The following is a 17763-nucleotide window of genomic DNA, read 5'->3' on the forward strand; positions in this document are numbered from 1 at the left end:
GAAAAAATTAAACAATCTTTGCTCGAATATCTTTCCTGAAAATTTACTCGCTTTTCGGGATTAAAAACATTGTTTTTTAAGTCAATTATTTGCTGGGTTCTTTCATTTTATACATTTTCAAGATAATCAACTCTTGTCAAAAGGCTAGTGATAATACGAATCATTAATTTAGGGTCAATATTGGAATCTGGGGGAAGATTTTTCAAAAAATCAACGTAATTTTTTGGATTATTTTCGATCATTTTGATGGTGAAGGTCAAAGATTTCAACAATAAGTCCAAATCAAGCGCAACAATAAAAGCAACTATTCTCTAGCTTTCTACATATTTCTACTGTGATCATTCTTAGTCAAAATATGGGGGCTTAAAGATTGCTAGTTTGGCAAAATTCAACTGTTTTGTGCATTTTTTGGAGCTATCAACGCAGAGCGAAGATTTAAATCATTTTAGAAACAGTCCAATAATGAATTGAGACGTGTTTTATTGTGTATTCATTACTGAATGCAAATTTATTGTTGTGTGGTTTTTTCTTTAGACCAATTTATAATACTCTGGCTCCCCGATGAATCAACCTCTTGATCTGCATGGGCCCAACCGGGTGTAGACACCTCTGTAGTAACCTAATCTGATTCTGTATTAACTGCTCGCCTCACATTGTACACGCATGGCGAAATATTACACACTACAAGATTGTTCCAAACAGGCAGGTAAATGGCAGGTAAGGTAAATGGTTTAATGAATTCCAGACACGACACAAATTCCATTTTAAATTATTATCAGCCTATAATTCATTGTTTTGCTGAAACTTCTTTCACCAAAAAAATTTCGATAACAATTGACGGGCAGTCAGAAAATTCCAACGTTTGATTTTTATTTCTAAAACGTTCATCAGTTTTTTAAGAGAGCAATGTGAAAAACGAATAAATCGGTTTTTCAATTCAGAATTCAAAAATCTCCAACTGTGTTTCAAATCATAAAAACTTCAACTATTTCAAGTCGAGAGCACACTCAGTATGAAGATGGCAGGTACTAATTAACTCAATCCAGAATAACAGACAGCACCAAGGGCTCTTTTAAACAAACTCAATCAAACTGTTCATCATATGAAATGTATACAAACGACATTCCCTCTAGCTTAATTAAATTTAAATTGTAATTTAAAAATTCACAAAACAAAAATTCACTTGAGTTTTAGACCAAAGCTCGACCCTCTACCGAGCATTTAGTTTTAGATTTAACTTTTTCTCCGGCATCCGAAGGCACGTCCGAATTTCAGTTAGTGTCCCTTTGAAGCGCTCCTCTATCCTTTTTCCCCATTGAAAATGCTGTTAATCATCACTTCTCCGAGTTTCGACACCGCCGTTTTCTTCCTCGTACTTTTTCGCGATCTCGTATCGTCCGAACCATGCGATTTCAGTATGACAGTAACCGCTGTTTTTGAGGTCTTTTCACGTTTTTAATTGCCCTCTTTGCACTCATCTCCGCTCGCCCTTTGTTCACGTTAAAGGAACTCCTCGTTTTCTTTTTAAGTGAAGTTTCGCTTTCGTTCGGGTTCTCAGTAACTTGCTTTTGTCCGTTGGCATGTTTTTTATCCGTTGACACTTTTTCGTCTTTGTTCGTTATCGTCGCCGCGCCGCTAGGGCCTTGTCAGACCTCCTCCGGTTTTTGTCTAGCAGCTATCACGCCGGGAAATTGTAACGGTTCGTACTCGGAGGTCGAATCCTAATCGTCGTCGTCCCTAGCGGTGCGATTTGGACCGTGGCTGGCTTTTAATTTTGGTCACTGTGTCCCTCGATCTAGAGGGGCGATCTTTAGCCAGCTTTCGCCTGATGTCCTCGACCGTCGATGGTTTTAGGTATTTCCCCGTAGGCGACAATTTCAACGCCCGAGTAGTTTTTCCGCAACGCCACTTTTTCTAAGCACAGACCCCTTTTCTGGAATCATGGTCTATTTAGACTCCTTAATAACTTTCCTATTGAACAACTTATGCCTCTGGTTGCAGTCGTTAATCCTTCAAAACAATACTTCTGGTTGTTTGCTATGTCGGCTCGACTCGCCTCCAATGTTAAAAGACTTAGTACCCTTGAAGCCGCTGGATTCGCTCGCGCACTTGGCGTCTTGTGTGTCTCCATGCCTAGTGACCAACAGACTATCCGCTAACCTCCGCGGGTGGTTTATTTGCTCCGCCTCATATTCATTGTCCGACCTTTTTTGTTTCCAGTTGGTTTGTGTCAAATGGAATATGCAATCGGCGTGCGGGTTTTTATTATCCTAACATGCAGATTTTTGTCGTAACACTTTGTCCCAGTTAAGGTTTTGGAGCGATGGTTTTTTCAAAAGGTTCCTTAGGACTGTATTGGTTTTCCAACCATGATATGCCTTGAATGGCATGATTTTTAAGGCAGCGGTAGGTGCAAATTTGAGAGCCCTAATTATGCGTTCTAGCATTGATTCTAGGATCCCATGGACCTTTTCGTTTGCACAAGTTAAAACAAAGTTCATCAAACTACCTACAATGCAATCTACCCATCCCGTGGCTCTATGATAGTTCAATGGCGAGTTTATAATTTCAATTTCTTGGTTATTGCACAACGATTTTCATTGGTTTTGATTTGAACTTGGACCTTTGGTCCATGTAAGTTCTGCTTGGCACGCCATGATGGGATATGTAGTGTTTTAGAGATTTTAGACTTCTGTCATTTTTGTCATTTCTGTCATTTTTGCTGCATATCTTGGCCGAATCAAAGTTGTATTTGTCTGATTCGTTTGACACGTGATTGGGCTCCAAAAGTCCAATTGTAGGCATTCTTTCGGTTCTCTTGGTTTTTATTTTTTTCCGATGTCAACTTTGGCGCATATTGGCTTTAGGTTTCTACCTGCACTAAACAGCGTCGAAAACTCCGCTAGCGCCGGCAAAAATTTATGCTTTGATACCACGAAGGATTATAACTGCGACAAAGACTTAGAGATCTAACTTATCAATGGGGTCGGTTTTTCTTACTAGGAGGGTGATGCCAGAATTTTTTATACGGTGTCCCAAACACTCACATTCTTTCCTTGCAAATTTGCACGCCACCAACGCGATGTGCTCAATTTCGCAACTTTTAGATATAATTAAGATTTCATCACTGAAAGCGTTCGCACAGGAAAACTCCGAAAGTATTGCGTCCATGACCGTTGGAATTTAGCAGATATCGTCGTTAATCAAAAAAATCTCGTCTTAAAACTGTATGCTACGGTAGAATTGTCCCCCACCAACAAAAATTTACAGTGTCCGCACGCATACGAAAATTCCATCATTGTGAAAAAACATCCCCATTTTGCGTTCACTTATTGTTTGCCCCACGATGTCCATTAATTCTTCAATTTTCGGCATTTATCACTTATTTTTTGAACCTGCTTGTTTAATTTCCTTAATTCCAGTGCTAGCTTAAGAGATTCGTCTCTGATGACAATCAGTGAGAGGAAGTATTTGTCCGAGCACTCTTCCAGTTTATCGATGTGCCCGTGAGTATTGATCTCTTCATCTACTTTACCTTGCAGTGTGATAAATTTTTAAGGCGATAAATTTTTCAGAAATTCAGCATGAACTTTATATTTACAAATGCGTCCTACCCTATGAAAAGATTATTAATTTTTTTACTGAAAAGTTTCTCCCAGTCATCAAGATCATCTCCCTGTGCATCGGTATCCAGTTGCCCCTGGATCTTTAAAACTCTTTCCTCCGCTGGCGCTTGAATCAGCTTCAGTCCCAGTGCCGGCATCAGATCTCTACCCATGATTGCTGGGCGACAGCCTCGATCTCAATGATTGTCGCCCGGGTCGTCCATCCGTTGGAAAAAAGAACCGCGGTCATTTTCCCTATCAATTTAAAGGGACTGTTCCATAATATCAGAATTGGTCGTTCTTTGGATCTATCGGCTGAAGCTGCACACTCTGCTTCCCCAAGGTACGTTTAAAATCTCCAATTGTAAAGATTGATATCGGCGATCCGCTATCAACCTAGGGTTGAGTTGAATGTCCATTAACTTTAAGCGCTAGTTTTGCACCCGCTACTTCCAGTTCCTCCTCTTTTATCCGCTTGATCATTATAACAAAGTAACTGTTTGAAAAATCCGAATCTCATACGTGGGCTACTTCGTTTGGATCGTTTATCCATCCGACGGAGCTTCCGTATTGCGATGTGCTCTCGTCCTGATCCTGGTAAGTCTCTTCCTCGGTGCCATCCTCGTGAATAAGGCCCACGCATCCTCTTCCAGCGGCTTTTCGGCCTCGACATAAGCGCTTATATGGTCCCTTTTTTTTTTACAAAAATTGCGAGTAGCTCGCAATGTGGTCCAATATAAACCCACTCTGGTCGCAATTGAAACATTTACGATCCGGTTCACCACTGTTTCCTACCCTGAGTGGGCTTCGTCCACCCCGTCGGAAGGGTCGGCAATATCCACCTCGGATTGAGCTCACTGGCTCCGTTTTGGTCTAAAGCTAACCCTTCAATGAAAATTTTGTAAGTCTTGTCGTACTTGTCCTCTCGTTCATATCATAGCGCGATTCGATAAATCTCGTCTGGAGTTTGGTAGATCGGCAGAGCTCGGTCTGCGCTTCTTTTTTTGACATATTCAAGATGAATACGTAACATAATATTATACGTTCCACCGACTCCAGGTCGCACCACGCCGCGAGCCGCTGAGTACGGAGTGAAACAATTCCAACGTTTCACCGTCCCTCTGTTTCCTTGACAATAATTGGTTTGTTTCGAACGATTCATTCCTTTTCTTCTTGAAAATAGCATCAAAACTCGTCAAGTACTCTTGGGTATCTAGTAGTTGCCAAGTCCAGGTGGGTTTTCCGATTTTGGAGTTAATCAAGCCCCCAGGCACAGATATAAATTGGAAATGAGAGTTTGCTCCACCTCTACGCCGTTTTTCCCATGCACATTCGGCGGCGCCGCAATTTGCGTCGCTGTCAGCATCCTTTCGAAATAAAAATCGGTCGGATTGAATCCTCGCTTCGGTATTACTTCCATGGTAAAACAAGTAATCCAGTGCTCCCATAACATCTTTTTCTCCGTGCACTTACTTTGCCGAAACGCCGTGATTCCAAGTGGTTTTCAACCGTTCCCGCGCCTTATGCTGTTGGTTGCGCCATGTGAAAAATTGGTGCTTCATTCAGAATGTTAATATCTCCGACTGTATTTCAAATCATAACAATTTTATCTATTTCAGATCGAAAGATGGCAGGTACTAATTTACTCAATTCAGAATCCCATCAAACTCAAACTCAATCAAACTTAAACTGTTCATCATATGAAGTGCTTACATAAGACAGCACTCCTCCATCTACCTTAAAAAACATTTAAAAAACTGAGGGCTTTGCCTTGCTTTGAGCAGTCTTTTTCTTACGAATAAGTTATTCCATGCTAAAAATATCTCTCTGTACTTTAAATAGCGTGAGGACTTGAGAAGTTTATTTTCAAAAAAAAAAATTTTCCTCAAAGTTTTATCTGTTTTTATTTTTCTATTAGTGAAATCGAACACTACGCCAGCCGAAAAGTCGGGTCTTCGTCCTGACACGAGCAGCCTTTTGGTTACGTAAGTTCTTTTTAACAGCATTGAGAAAATTCAAACTGCTCATTATTGGGCTTAAAATAGAGCCGAATCTTCAGTTATATGAGATTTCGAACCCCTTCGCAAATTCTTAGACCTGGTCCGGGCCACAGGGTCCATGAAACTCCTCGTAATTGTTTATGTTAGTCGGGTTGACATTCACATGGTAAGTTTCTGTTTTTATTTAAATTGTTTGTGTAACCTTTTGGTTCAATATTTAGAAATAACTTCAGAGTCAATATTTAGAGTCACTGGCATGCCGGCGTCCTGTTTTTTACCATTCCAAGATTGTGCCCATTGAAACATGAAATTGTCCCGGCAAAGGATAAAAGAAGACATAAACCACGGACTGGTGAGACCGTTAAGTCTAGGCTACAAATTATAACTTCAAATGATATCAAAGTAAAAGAGTTGCTATTTCAAAATACCGACTCAAACACGCGAAATAGAACATTTATTTGTTCATGCTTTTTAACCCTAACTCGATATCGACTTCCGATCGAGTTAGTATTTAAAAATCATGTCAGACGGGGTCGTTTTGAATGCGATTTTCTTTTGTTGCTTGTGTTATTTAAGCTTTCATATGTTGATTACATGTTCTGAGAACACATAAAAGAATCTATAGACATGTTATCGTGATCACAGATATTGTTGATAAATTTTTTGATAACGCTCCAAAGAATGCAGAGCAATGGACCAAAAAAAATCACTTTGATTACTAAATCATAAGCTATCAAAAGGTGAACGCTTATGGACTCGAACTTGGCGGGTTATTATTTTGGCATAATACCCATATGACAGAAAAATTACATCAAATCATTATGCGTGAAGTTGTGCAAAATTGAAGGAACTTCACGGTTAATTCTTTGACTAAACTTCGATTGCTGCATGGCTAACTGCCTGTCTTTAGATCTGTTTGACCCGACAAAATTAATAGGGCAGATAAAACTTCACGTAAAAATGTTGCTGGACTGATAAATAGAATATATAGAATATTTATTTATATATCAATGAACGGTATAGTATCTCATGCATGCGCGGATTTTTCTATTGGGATTGAACAAGTAAACTACTGACTTCCAAAATTGGGTCTAACTCGACCATCATAGTTGACCAACAGACTGTCCAAGAAGTACCCATTCACATCTCCCGGACTAACGGTGGGCTCATCGGTCGACCTAAAACAAACAAGTAACAATAAACAAAGGAAATACCTGAAGTCAAAAAGGTTCAATTTTATTTATAATTCAGGTGGCATGAATAAACAATGAAAAAACTGCATCAAAGATTTCTTCACCAACTTGTCTATCTTATTCCACAGTTTTTGTTTGCCTTTTCATAAAATTCATTCAGCAGTTGACATTTTCAGGGATGTAAATAGGACAATAAATTCAAGAAAGAAAAGAAACAAATTTCGAAAAAGCAACAAAATTGTGAGATTGAGTGATTGATTAATTGATCCAAGCGACCTTTTGAAGCATAACTTCAAACCATCTGACCTAAATTGAGTGTTTGCAAGAAATGTAGCAAATATATAGTTTTACTGTTCTAACAGCAATTGAGATTATAAAACAGCTTTTAAAATCTAGCCTTGTTTGTTGTTTGTTGGATTTATCTATTTCTAATGTTCGCTCTGCTCTTATGATCGATTAACAAGCGAACAAAATTTTATTGTTCCGACCCATCAACCTAGGGTTGGGAACCCGGGCTTTAAAAAATTGCTTACTTCCAAATTCACAAAAATAAAAATGCTTGTAATTCAATTTCATACAATATCATTTTAAAAATTGTTTGGAAACAGCATAATAATTATTTTTTTTATACAATGATGCTTAATCATAAGTCGTCATTTCACACTCACAAATGAATATCAAGCTTTTAAAACAAAAATTGTATGAAAATAGTCAAAAAAAATTCTTTATCATGAAATTGTATGATAAACTTTTTTCCCTAAAAGGGAATACAAAAAACTTCTGAGTCTGTTTTGATATTTTGTGTTTTGTTCGAACCAATAATCAGAGTTTAATTGATAAACTGTGTTTGGTGATTTGACTCGTAACTATTGTTTTGACTTTAAAACAAAGTTTTATGCCAGAAACATAACTTTTTGTATCTGGCTACAAGCTTTCAATTCAGTGGTTGAAAAATATCCTTTGTATCTCAAAATATTTAAAAAAGCTCTACACCTGTTAAACAAAACGTTTGTTTCTGTTTTTTGGATATATCTTGTAAAAAAGTCATAAGTGAACACAGAAGTAGTTTGCGATAAATTTTTGTATTTTTTTTGGAAAATGCATAGTATTTAGTTCTTATATATGAAAATTGTCTAATAAAAATTTTTTGATCACATTTTTTTCTCGGTGCCACAGTTGCTCTCATGTAGCAAAGGTGCCACAACTTTATATTAATGATTTTCAATAATCAATTTTTGATGGAAAGTCCTTATCATACAATTTACTTCCACGGTAATTATAAGCATTTTTCCATTGACTCCAAAATTGAAATTGTATGATAGGCTTGTTGCTTGTAGGGGCCGCAATCCGGGAACTATTGCGTATGTTTGGGCGTTTTCTCACGCGTAAAATCATATATCCCAATGATTGCATGTTAGTAACTGGGTGAGCATCACTTTTAACATTTTTTGATCGGTTTTCAATAAAAATGAAAAATTGTCTGATTGTCGAGAACAACAATCGAAAGATTTAAAAAACATCCGCCAAAAATGGCTTGTTAAAAAGTCGAAATTTGTCTGAAGAAAAAAACCCCGAGCACAAATATTCCGTTGTTTTCGTGACGAAAGTCGGAACAATAATTTATTCTAGAGTGTAGAGAATTAGGAAAAGTTGACTATGCTAAGACAGGCGTAAGAACCTTTCATAGAACTTTTGCGAATTGCAGAAACCATAAATCTCATATGTGCTAAAATGCATGATACAACCTGGCACAATTTTTTGCTGCTTGGCTACTTTCTATAATATCCGCAACTTTGCGCCACGATTATTCATTCTCGGGATCTGGCGAGACTTCTAGTATATTTTTTACATCCTTTTGCGACTTCATGCTGCAGTTTTAGTACCTTCACAAAAAGCACATTTAAGCAGTTCTGATTTAAAATGTACAGTAAAAAGCGAACAAAATTTGAATCTTCAAACGCGTTTTCCTCAAACTGCTCAGACAAAAAGTGAAGGAAATATCAGGATGCAATTTGTTTTGCAAGTTCGGCCAAAAAATGCGAATCCGCCAAAAATGGCATTTTCTAAAACTTAATTCAAAATTTCAATTTAATTTTGCGCATAGGAGAACTTACCATTCCAGAATTTTTTTGGCTTCTGTACTATAAGTATCCGTTAAACCTTAAGTAAGAAGTTAATCGTAATTTTTGATAAACTAAAAAACCAAAATGACCCACTTTCAGGTTAAATATTTTGTTCCGAATTTCGCAATATATAAGTTGCACCATTGCTACAATTAAATTTTTTGTCGACAGAACGTTTCAGTATTAAAGTTTCATGATAATCTAACTCTTAACCATCAGAGTTTTTTCTGCGCAAACAGAGTCATGGAATGTTTTCAGGACAAACTTCAGGTCAATGTATCTATTACCGTGTTTTTGGTTGTACTTAAAATACCTCCATGTTATGCGTCCTTTTAGTTTATTTCAGAACATTTGATACCAATCAAAGGTAGATTGAACCTTTCGATCAAAAGCTTAAGGTGGGATTTAAGTAAGCGTTAAGTAAGTTTCCGATCAAGCCCAAATACCCGTGCAACATACAATGAAATCAAACACACCGATAAAAACTGTCTTTCTTCGCGGAGCCCAGAATCGTGTTTAAATTTTCAGCCAAATTAAGTTTATCACACGCGAAATTGAATTCATATAGCCCCGAATTTAAACACAACCTTTAATTTCGTCTTCATTTGAAAGCATGTGTTTTTATTTAGACTGGCATTGAGAAATTGAATGGCTCTGGGAATTTATTTCCCTGATTTAGAAAATAAAACAAAAATAAGAAGAAGCGGTTAATTAAATCAATGTGAAGAACTTTTGTTTTTAAACAAGAGACCGAAAATTAAATAAAATTTCTTATAATTTATACTTCAACTCCTTGATGCGTATGACTGCACGTTTTTCCAGATTAATTCAACTTATCCCGGCGCTTGCTTCCAAATCAAGAATCGTTTGTTTAGTTGTATAGTTATAATGTTACGGTTCAAAAAGTTTGAAATTGGACTTTGGCTTTGGTATTGTTTTGGGTTTCTGTGTGAATGAGTTTTGAAAGAAACAGGAAACAATCAAAAACTATCGACCTTTTTGAGGATAAGTCATGTACTTTTTCAATATAAAAGAAATGATAGATTTCACGAGTAATCACTTCTCAAAATTAGACCAGTTACTTGCCGTTTCATACAATGAGCCCATCTGATCATGGATAATTTTTTTCTGTAACGTCTAAATTGAAACAATTTTCAGCGTTTCTGAGAAAATAATTCTATGATTGAGTGACAATTTATTTCCAATTAGTTCAAAGAATGTCGCGTAAATAATTCGACTAACCATTCAGGAGCCAATCTGCAATTTTTTAAGGGGAAAAAATTTAGAGGGTATTTGCTGGCAAAACCTAATTTCTACGGTTTTCCAAGATTTTCAAAATTTTTCTGCTCAGAGTAGTTTTTTCCTCGAGACAATTATCAACTGTTAACTTGCCAATTTTGACAATGATTTCTAAAAGAGGCTGGAAAAATTTGGTGCAACTCTCTCACCAAATATTTAAACTGCGATCAATGTTTGCTGCAAAGTTACGGCGCTTTGAGACATCAAGACCGCTCGTATATCAGGGCAAAGCCCTTAATGTTCCGACTGCCTCTTAATCCATATCAAATAGCTTTTTTTTGGAAAAGCAAATATGGAACAACTATAAATTTTGGACAAATTCAGAGGTCGCACGAAAATTGAGTCGCGAGACATTTGAGTCGCACGAAAATTATACGACCGATTAGCTAGCGTCAATTTAATAGCATAAATTAGCCCAAATTATGGCGAAATTTGAAACTTTCAAATTTTTTGCCAGAACAATCGGATGTGAATAATTTTTTTATTTGATTTTAGATGGTCAATATTTTCACTGGAGTATGAAAATTTGTCCTCAAAAACTATTTTTTTTTTGACCGCAAAAGACTGACTGAGTAAAAAACCCTACCAAACAAATATTTCGTTTTTATCGAAAATCGGAACAATTAATTTACCAGTTTGATTTTAACGTGTGTTATACGTGGCAAATAACCCGTCTCTGAAATCAATTCGATTAGAATTGAGGAAAGCCAATGGGTCCAAAAAACACGGACTAAAATGAAAAAGTAAATTTTCCATCTTGGCAGTTTTTGATTTTATTTGATTTTGTGTATTTTTATACAATTGCTAGACTATTACAACAATACTTCAATTATATCTGAAATGAATTAGTTAGCTGTTAACGCTTTGATTTTTTTCAATTTGTAATTTTCTGTTGATGTCATCGCTTCATGAACATCAAAGACCGTTGTATAGGGCTGGTGAAAAGTCAAAACTTGTCGGAAGAAAATTACCACGACGAGCTCAAACTTTCCGTCTTTTTTTTCAAAAGTGAAAACAACATGATTGATCGTGTCAGAGCAAAACAATAATTTTTGCTACCGCGCTTCAATTTCTATAGCAATTTATGACGAAATGAGATAGCAAACTCCAATTTATAGCATCTTGTAACGAATATTTTCAAAAAAAAGTCACAAATATTTTACAGTTGATTAAAAAACGATCAATTTATGAATAGCAGGAGATTACTGCCAGCAACTTGACAAAAAAAAATTGACACGAAAAAATTATGTGGCCCATTTTTTAACCAATTCTTAGTTCAAAAATTTGTAATAACGAATTTTGAGAGAGGCAACCATATCAATCCGAGGTAAAAAAAAATTATGATCTGTTTGATGTAATGCTTTTTTAAATGAACTGGTATAAACTTTAAAATTAAATATTAAACGTTTGTAATCGACTCATTCAATTTGAAACAAAGTTTCATTAATTCTGGAACTAGCATTCCCCAAGTAACTTTCTTTCCAACTTTCTGTCTGGGCTTCAAGTAACTTTCAAAATTCATTTGAGGCAGGAATTTTGATTACTTCAAATTCTAATAGATTGCTAGCTGACGCTAAATATTACACTTTGATACATGTTGAGTTGAAAACCATGAAAACAAAAACATAGTCTATCATTTTGTTTCAATCAAAATCTTTTTCAACGTGACCTTAGAGTACAGTCAGAACGTTCAAAGCTTTCCCTGATACCAGCAGTCTTGTTTCAATTTCAGAATAAATTCCTGTTCTTGTTTAATGCTAACATTAAACAAAAAATACATTTTTTAGGCAACAACTCGGAATAAACTTTGTCTAAAAAGGGTTTTTAATAAAAGAGCAAATAATTTATTAAGGGAAAGATGTGCATTTCTGTGTAAACAAGACATTGTGTATTTTCTGGTGTGGCTCAACCAATGAAACGTTCTCAATTTTTTCTCTGACTTTGACCGTTTTCTTGTGTAAGGATGTGGCATCGCGGAAAAGAATCATAGCCTATCAACTATAGTTCCTTCCCAAATTTTGCTACCAGCAAATCAGCTCTTTCGGTTGTTCTGTCTTTTGTAAAAAAAAAATTGCGCAAAGTTTTCAAAATGTCTAGAGAATCAGCTATATGTGCTCGTTACTTGAGAGTGTTATCAAATGTCTCAGCCAAAATAGAAAAAAGTAAATTGCTAAGGTAATTTGTTTCCCGGCAACAGCTAGCATGAAATTGGCTAACATGACAATCAAACCTGCCTTTTTTAGCAAGTGTTACTTGCTATTATCTCAGTTCAAACTGTCATTGTCTTCAGAATTTGATCTTGCTAGTAAGTCAGCGATAGAAACAAGTGAAGGTATATTTTGAGTGTTTTGTGGTATTTTACCAGCTAGGGGTACAGTGCCCCGGGATTAGTGATTAATCTCTAAATAACCAAATCTGCCCCGCCTTGACGTTGAAATACACGTCAAAATATTCTCTAACACCAAAATAAACTGATGTTTTTTGTCAACTTCTGGATCAGTTTTAATAAAGTCTCTAAATGTGAAAATTTGGATCAACTGTACACTCCAGAAAAAAAATTATTTCGGGGAGAAAAAAATCGAACTTATTGAAATTCATAAATTTAATGAGAACATTATTTCACTTACTTAACATATTTAATGATCAAATGATAATTAAATTGTCAATTTATTGTTCCGACTTTCGATACGAAAGTAACGGAATATTTGTGCTCGGGGTGGGTTTTTATTTCTTCAGACAAATTTCGACTTTTTAACTAGCCTTTTTTGACGGAATTTTTTTATTTCATTCGAAAGGTATTGTTGTCATGAGCTCAAATTTGAAAAAATAATTCACTTGTGATCATTTTTCGTAAAGTTATGGGGGTTTAAAGATTGCCATTTTGGATAATTTGGGACAATTAACGCGCGATATATTTCGCGCTATTAACGCGTAAGCGGAGAGTTAATCCGTCTTAGAAATTGTTCCGAATTGGTTGAAAGAAGCTTATTTGCCATAATTGATTTGTTGCAAGCAGCGAAATCTATCCTTTTGTACTTTATATGGCGTGTGGGGTGATGATTTTCATAAAAAATTACAAATTTAAAAAAAAAATTTCATTTTGTTTTATTACATTTAATTTTTTAATGTTATTACTGCTCCATAAACCTTAAAAGGCAGTCGGAACATTCAGGGCTTCGCCCTGAGACGAGCAGTCTTGTTTAGTTTTGTAACCTATCTTTCATACAGGGGTGGATTTGGGGGGATGGGGGCGGACGCTTCTTCTCCCCTCAGGGATTCGACCCCCTGCCGGCCAAAAGGGTCCCCTCTTGTACTATTTTGAGATATCCATTATTGGTAACAGACACTAAAATTTTTCACCGCCAACTCATATTATTGAGAGCGGAGCGCGCGCCAAAAAAAACGCAATTTTTTGGTCAAAATTTTCCAAAAAGTGCCGAAAAACCCCTTTTTGACCGTTAATTCAAAATTTTGGGTGCGGCGCAGAAATTTTTGCCAAAACAGGGTTCTTCAGGGTCTTTGTACCGTTTTGGGGGAGGTCGGAAAATCATTTTGATTGACCTAAAAAAAGGAGGACAAAATTTTGAAAATCCGCCCCCCTCGAGAAAATCCTAGGTCCGCCCCTGCTTTCATACTAACTTTTATACAAAATTTTGTAAACTTTTTCAAACAAATGCGATCAAATTAAAATTTGAACAATATAATTATATTTAATAGAGATTGTATGAACAAGAAGTTGACATCGTAAACAATAACATTTTTTGTTTTATTTTGTTTTTTCTTCATTCATGACGAAGCATATATAGCTAATATTAGTTGAGAAAATGATTTAAAGATGTAGTTAATTCGCGGTCACGTTTCTAAGAGATCTCACATGCTTTTTTCACTTCGAAGAGACATAACTAAATTTGACCATGTAGAACAACATTTACCGGATGTTATAAACCATGAAATAGTCCGCATGGCTCTAGATTCCTTGTCAATTTACTGGAAACAACTTTCCTGTCTAAATCGACCTAGAATTAATACCCCGAATCCGGTTTGGTATCCCAAAGGTGCTCTTGAAACCCCACCGACTGCCAAAGTATTTTATTCCGAGGAGCTTAGAGACCCGTTTAGGTTGATCAAAAAAGTGTTGTTTTGATCCAGTCTGATTTTAATCAACATTTTTGTTTATCTACTTGAATTCAAAGTTAATCTCAATTTATTATACAAATATGTGAAAAATAAATAAAGCAAAACGGGATTTTAACTGATTAAAATGGCTATTGTATTTGTCTTGAACCAATTTTGGTGGCCATATTTCGATCAGAAGCAGGAATCGTAATTTTGCCTTTTTTCGGCAATCATCAGTTTTCTGCTAGGTTAAACCAAACTTGTCCTTCTCTTATATCGGTTTTGATAACGTTCTTCTCTAAAATGTTGGAGTGGTCCAAACTATAGTCATGTAGGACAAAAAAATGCCTGAAAAACAACTTAAAACTAGCCACAGAAAACAGCATTTCAAAGCAATCACAAAAGCAAAACTACTGCAAGTTTATTTATGTAAATAAAAAATTAGCTGAATCATTGTAAATTTACTTGAAAATGAAAGGGTCCCCCCTTAGCGTTTTCATTTACAAATTTTGGAAATCCTCTGTTTTTGGCACAAACTGTTATACTTTTGGTACTTTTAGGCTGAGCCAAAATTTACGATTCTTGATCAAAAGAGATATAGAGATATCTTTTCAACAATTTTATTCCCGGAAGCTCGTTAGAATTAATTGTTCACACATAATACATTCTACGAAGGAACCACCCCATACTAAAAATTCAGGGCTTTTAACTGAGTAAACTAATAAAAAATGTGCTCAAAACAAGATGAAAAAATGATCAGGCTGTTTTTATGACCTTTTGTCTGCAGGGCCTAATTAAATTTGTTCATTTCAATTTCTAAAAAAGAACAGCCGTTGGAAATTTACGATGATAAAGTAATTTTCAATTTTAATTTTAATAAAGCCCAATGGGTTTTATGGTATATATTGATCGGGGGTGAGAAAATAATAAAAAGAATGTATTACTCCATCTTTTCTCCATCTCGGTAATATGCGGATATGAATAATGATAAGTACATAAAACTTGTAGCTTCATATTTCAAATTTCGACTAATACCCGATATATGGTTTCCGAAAGTACGGATCAAATCCCTAATGAAACAAAGACGGTGCTGTGGGAAGTTGAAGAAGCAATGACATCCTGAAGGCTGATTTTAGGGCAGCCTATCGAAAGTTTTTAGTCGAACTATTTTAATGGTCAGTTATTTATATGGACGTAAAAGGGGACCGGCCTATTAGCATGCGTGCCGATTATCACTCGGTAATTATTTTTACGGCGCATGCAGCTTGGTGAAACTTGAATAAAGAACATTTTAGCTATAGAAAAACCGTTCACTACTTACCAATGCCCCAATTCAAGTCAAAGGCGGCAAAATATATCACAGAGTAATTATTCCAACTGCGCATGCTAAAGGGCACACATGCTAACCGCTTCACCCCCGTAGTAAAATAGTACCATTGATTGTCGAATAAGTGTTAGTTTTTTTTATCAGAAAAAAAACAAAAAAGGTGAGCCGAACCCAGGCCAGATTTTTTGAGTCAGCTGTACTATCCACTTTATCATTTCGTCTGTGAATGAGCTAGAAGCAAGGGTTTTTGACCAACGGTTTAGTCTCAAAATTTGGCAAAAGTAATTCGCAAAAGCAAAAATTTTGGCACGAGCAGAACGGAGAAAAGGTATAATTCTCGGTTTCTCTGTTGGTTTCTCTACTTTTCAGGTTGGTAGGAATGACACATCTGATTGAAGACTCAGAGCACCGTATCCGAATACCGGTAAGATTTGAATCAATTTGTGAAAATTCAACTCATATTGAGATCATTTGGCTCAATTAAATTCAGGCTTGGCTAAAAAACCGAAACATTTCAGAGAAGTAGACTTCAGTCAAAATCAAACAGCTAAAATTTCCAAAATTCGAAGAAAGCCTATGCTTTTGCAAGTATGGTTTTTCCAGACAATTTTTTAACTCCAAATTGGATTTTTAGGAATAATTTGGTAAGTATCTTTTTTTTCAGTCTAAAAAATATGCCCTGAGTTCACCATAGAACAAAAATATTTCGCTTGCGATCATTTTTTAAAGTTGTATTTATAAACGGCCGATACATCCATTTGTGATGATTAGCATGCAATGTTTTTATGGAGCATCAGTGGCAAGTTAACCAGGCTCTGCAAATGCTCCAAATTTAAATGAGGCAAGCTAATTGATCAAAATAATGTGAATTACATCTTTTTGAGTTTTACGAAAAATTTACATTTAGAAGATTTTAATTTAGTTTTATCATTGTTAAATTGAAATTCTACCACATTTATTTTAAATGGCAGTAGGAAAACTCAAAATTTTGTCCAAAAGTAAGCAAACTTAATCCGTTTAAAGAATAGAATGCCGGCAATAACGAATTCACGTGGTAAAAACCAGTCTTGTCGAAAGTTAGTACAGCTGAGCAAGTGGTCACACTCGGTCAGTGCCATTTTGATAGAAAGATATTTGACTGCGTTTTCTCGATAACTTTTGCCGAATTGTCTGCATTTTTTCTCGCTGAATTGTCTCTTGGCACAGAATCGATTAGCTTGTATCAATTGGCACCGACTTATTACTTGATATCTAATCGACTAGATTGTATTATTGTTCCGACTTTTGTAACGAAAGTAACGGAATATTTGTGCTCGGGGTGGTTTTTTTTTCTTCAGACAAATTTCGAGTTTTTATCCAGCCATTTTTGACGTAAGTTTTTTTATCAATCGAAAGGTATTGTTGTCCTGAGCTCGAATTTGAAAAGATATTTCACCTGTGATCATTTTTTGTAAAGTTACGGGGTTTTAAAGATTGCAATTTTGCGCTATAAACACGTAAGCGGAGATATAATCCGTCATAGAAAACGTTCCAAACGTGCCATAATTGATTTGGTAATAGGAGCAAAATCTATCTTTTTGTATTTAATATGACGTGTGGTGGATGTTTTTAGAAAAAATTTGAATTTTTTTTCAACGTTTAAATTTTTCATGTTATTACTGCTCCATAGACCTTAAAAAGCAACCGGAACACTCAGGGCTTCGCCCTGATACGAGCAGTCTTGTTTCATTTCGGAATGAAATCCATTACTTGTGATATTTGTAGAAGATTTATTCAGACAAAATATTCATTTTGCTCAGTCTTAAACAACTCTACTATGTTTTTTCAGATATTTCAAACTTATTTAACTGAGGATTTGATTGAGCGAGAAAAATATAATACGCTTACAGTAAATCATTGATAAATAATCTGCTCCAAAGTTTGGCAGGTTTGAGAAAAAAGCTTTATATGTCGAGAATCCTTTAAAAACATATAATCTTAAGAACTCAAAAGTAGCTAATCACCGATGAAAAGTATTGCAAAGTTTAATCATGTCCCGATGACATTATGGTTTGAATTTCCTTGGAAACAGTTGCATTATTGCGTTCCCCTTATACAAGT

At 35.7% G+C, this 17763-nt stretch overlaps 2 protein-coding genes across 2 annotated transcripts in view; both read right to left on the minus strand.

The window, feature by feature from the left end:
• The window catches only part of LOC134846088 (uncharacterized), a 322069-nt gene that overhangs the window by 125574 nt on the left and 178732 nt on the right, over window positions 1-17763 (minus strand). The window lies entirely within an intron of this gene.
• Window positions 1-17763, minus strand: part of LOC134845650 (glycine receptor subunit alpha-4-like) — a 62352-nt gene that overhangs the window by 41396 nt on the left and 3193 nt on the right. Inside the window, exon 2 of the mRNA XM_063862668.1 lies at window positions 6683-6783. Within this exon, the coding sequence (XP_063718738.1) occupies window positions 6683-6783 (101 nt within the window). The remainder of the gene's footprint in view (window positions 1-6682; window positions 6784-17763) is intronic.

The sequence above is a fragment of the Symsagittifera roscoffensis genome, chromosome 5 (genome assembly GCF_963678635.1).
Source record: "Symsagittifera roscoffensis chromosome 5, txSymRosc1.1, whole genome shotgun sequence".
NCBI lineage: Eukaryota > Metazoa > Xenacoelomorpha > Acoela > Convolutidae > Symsagittifera > Symsagittifera roscoffensis.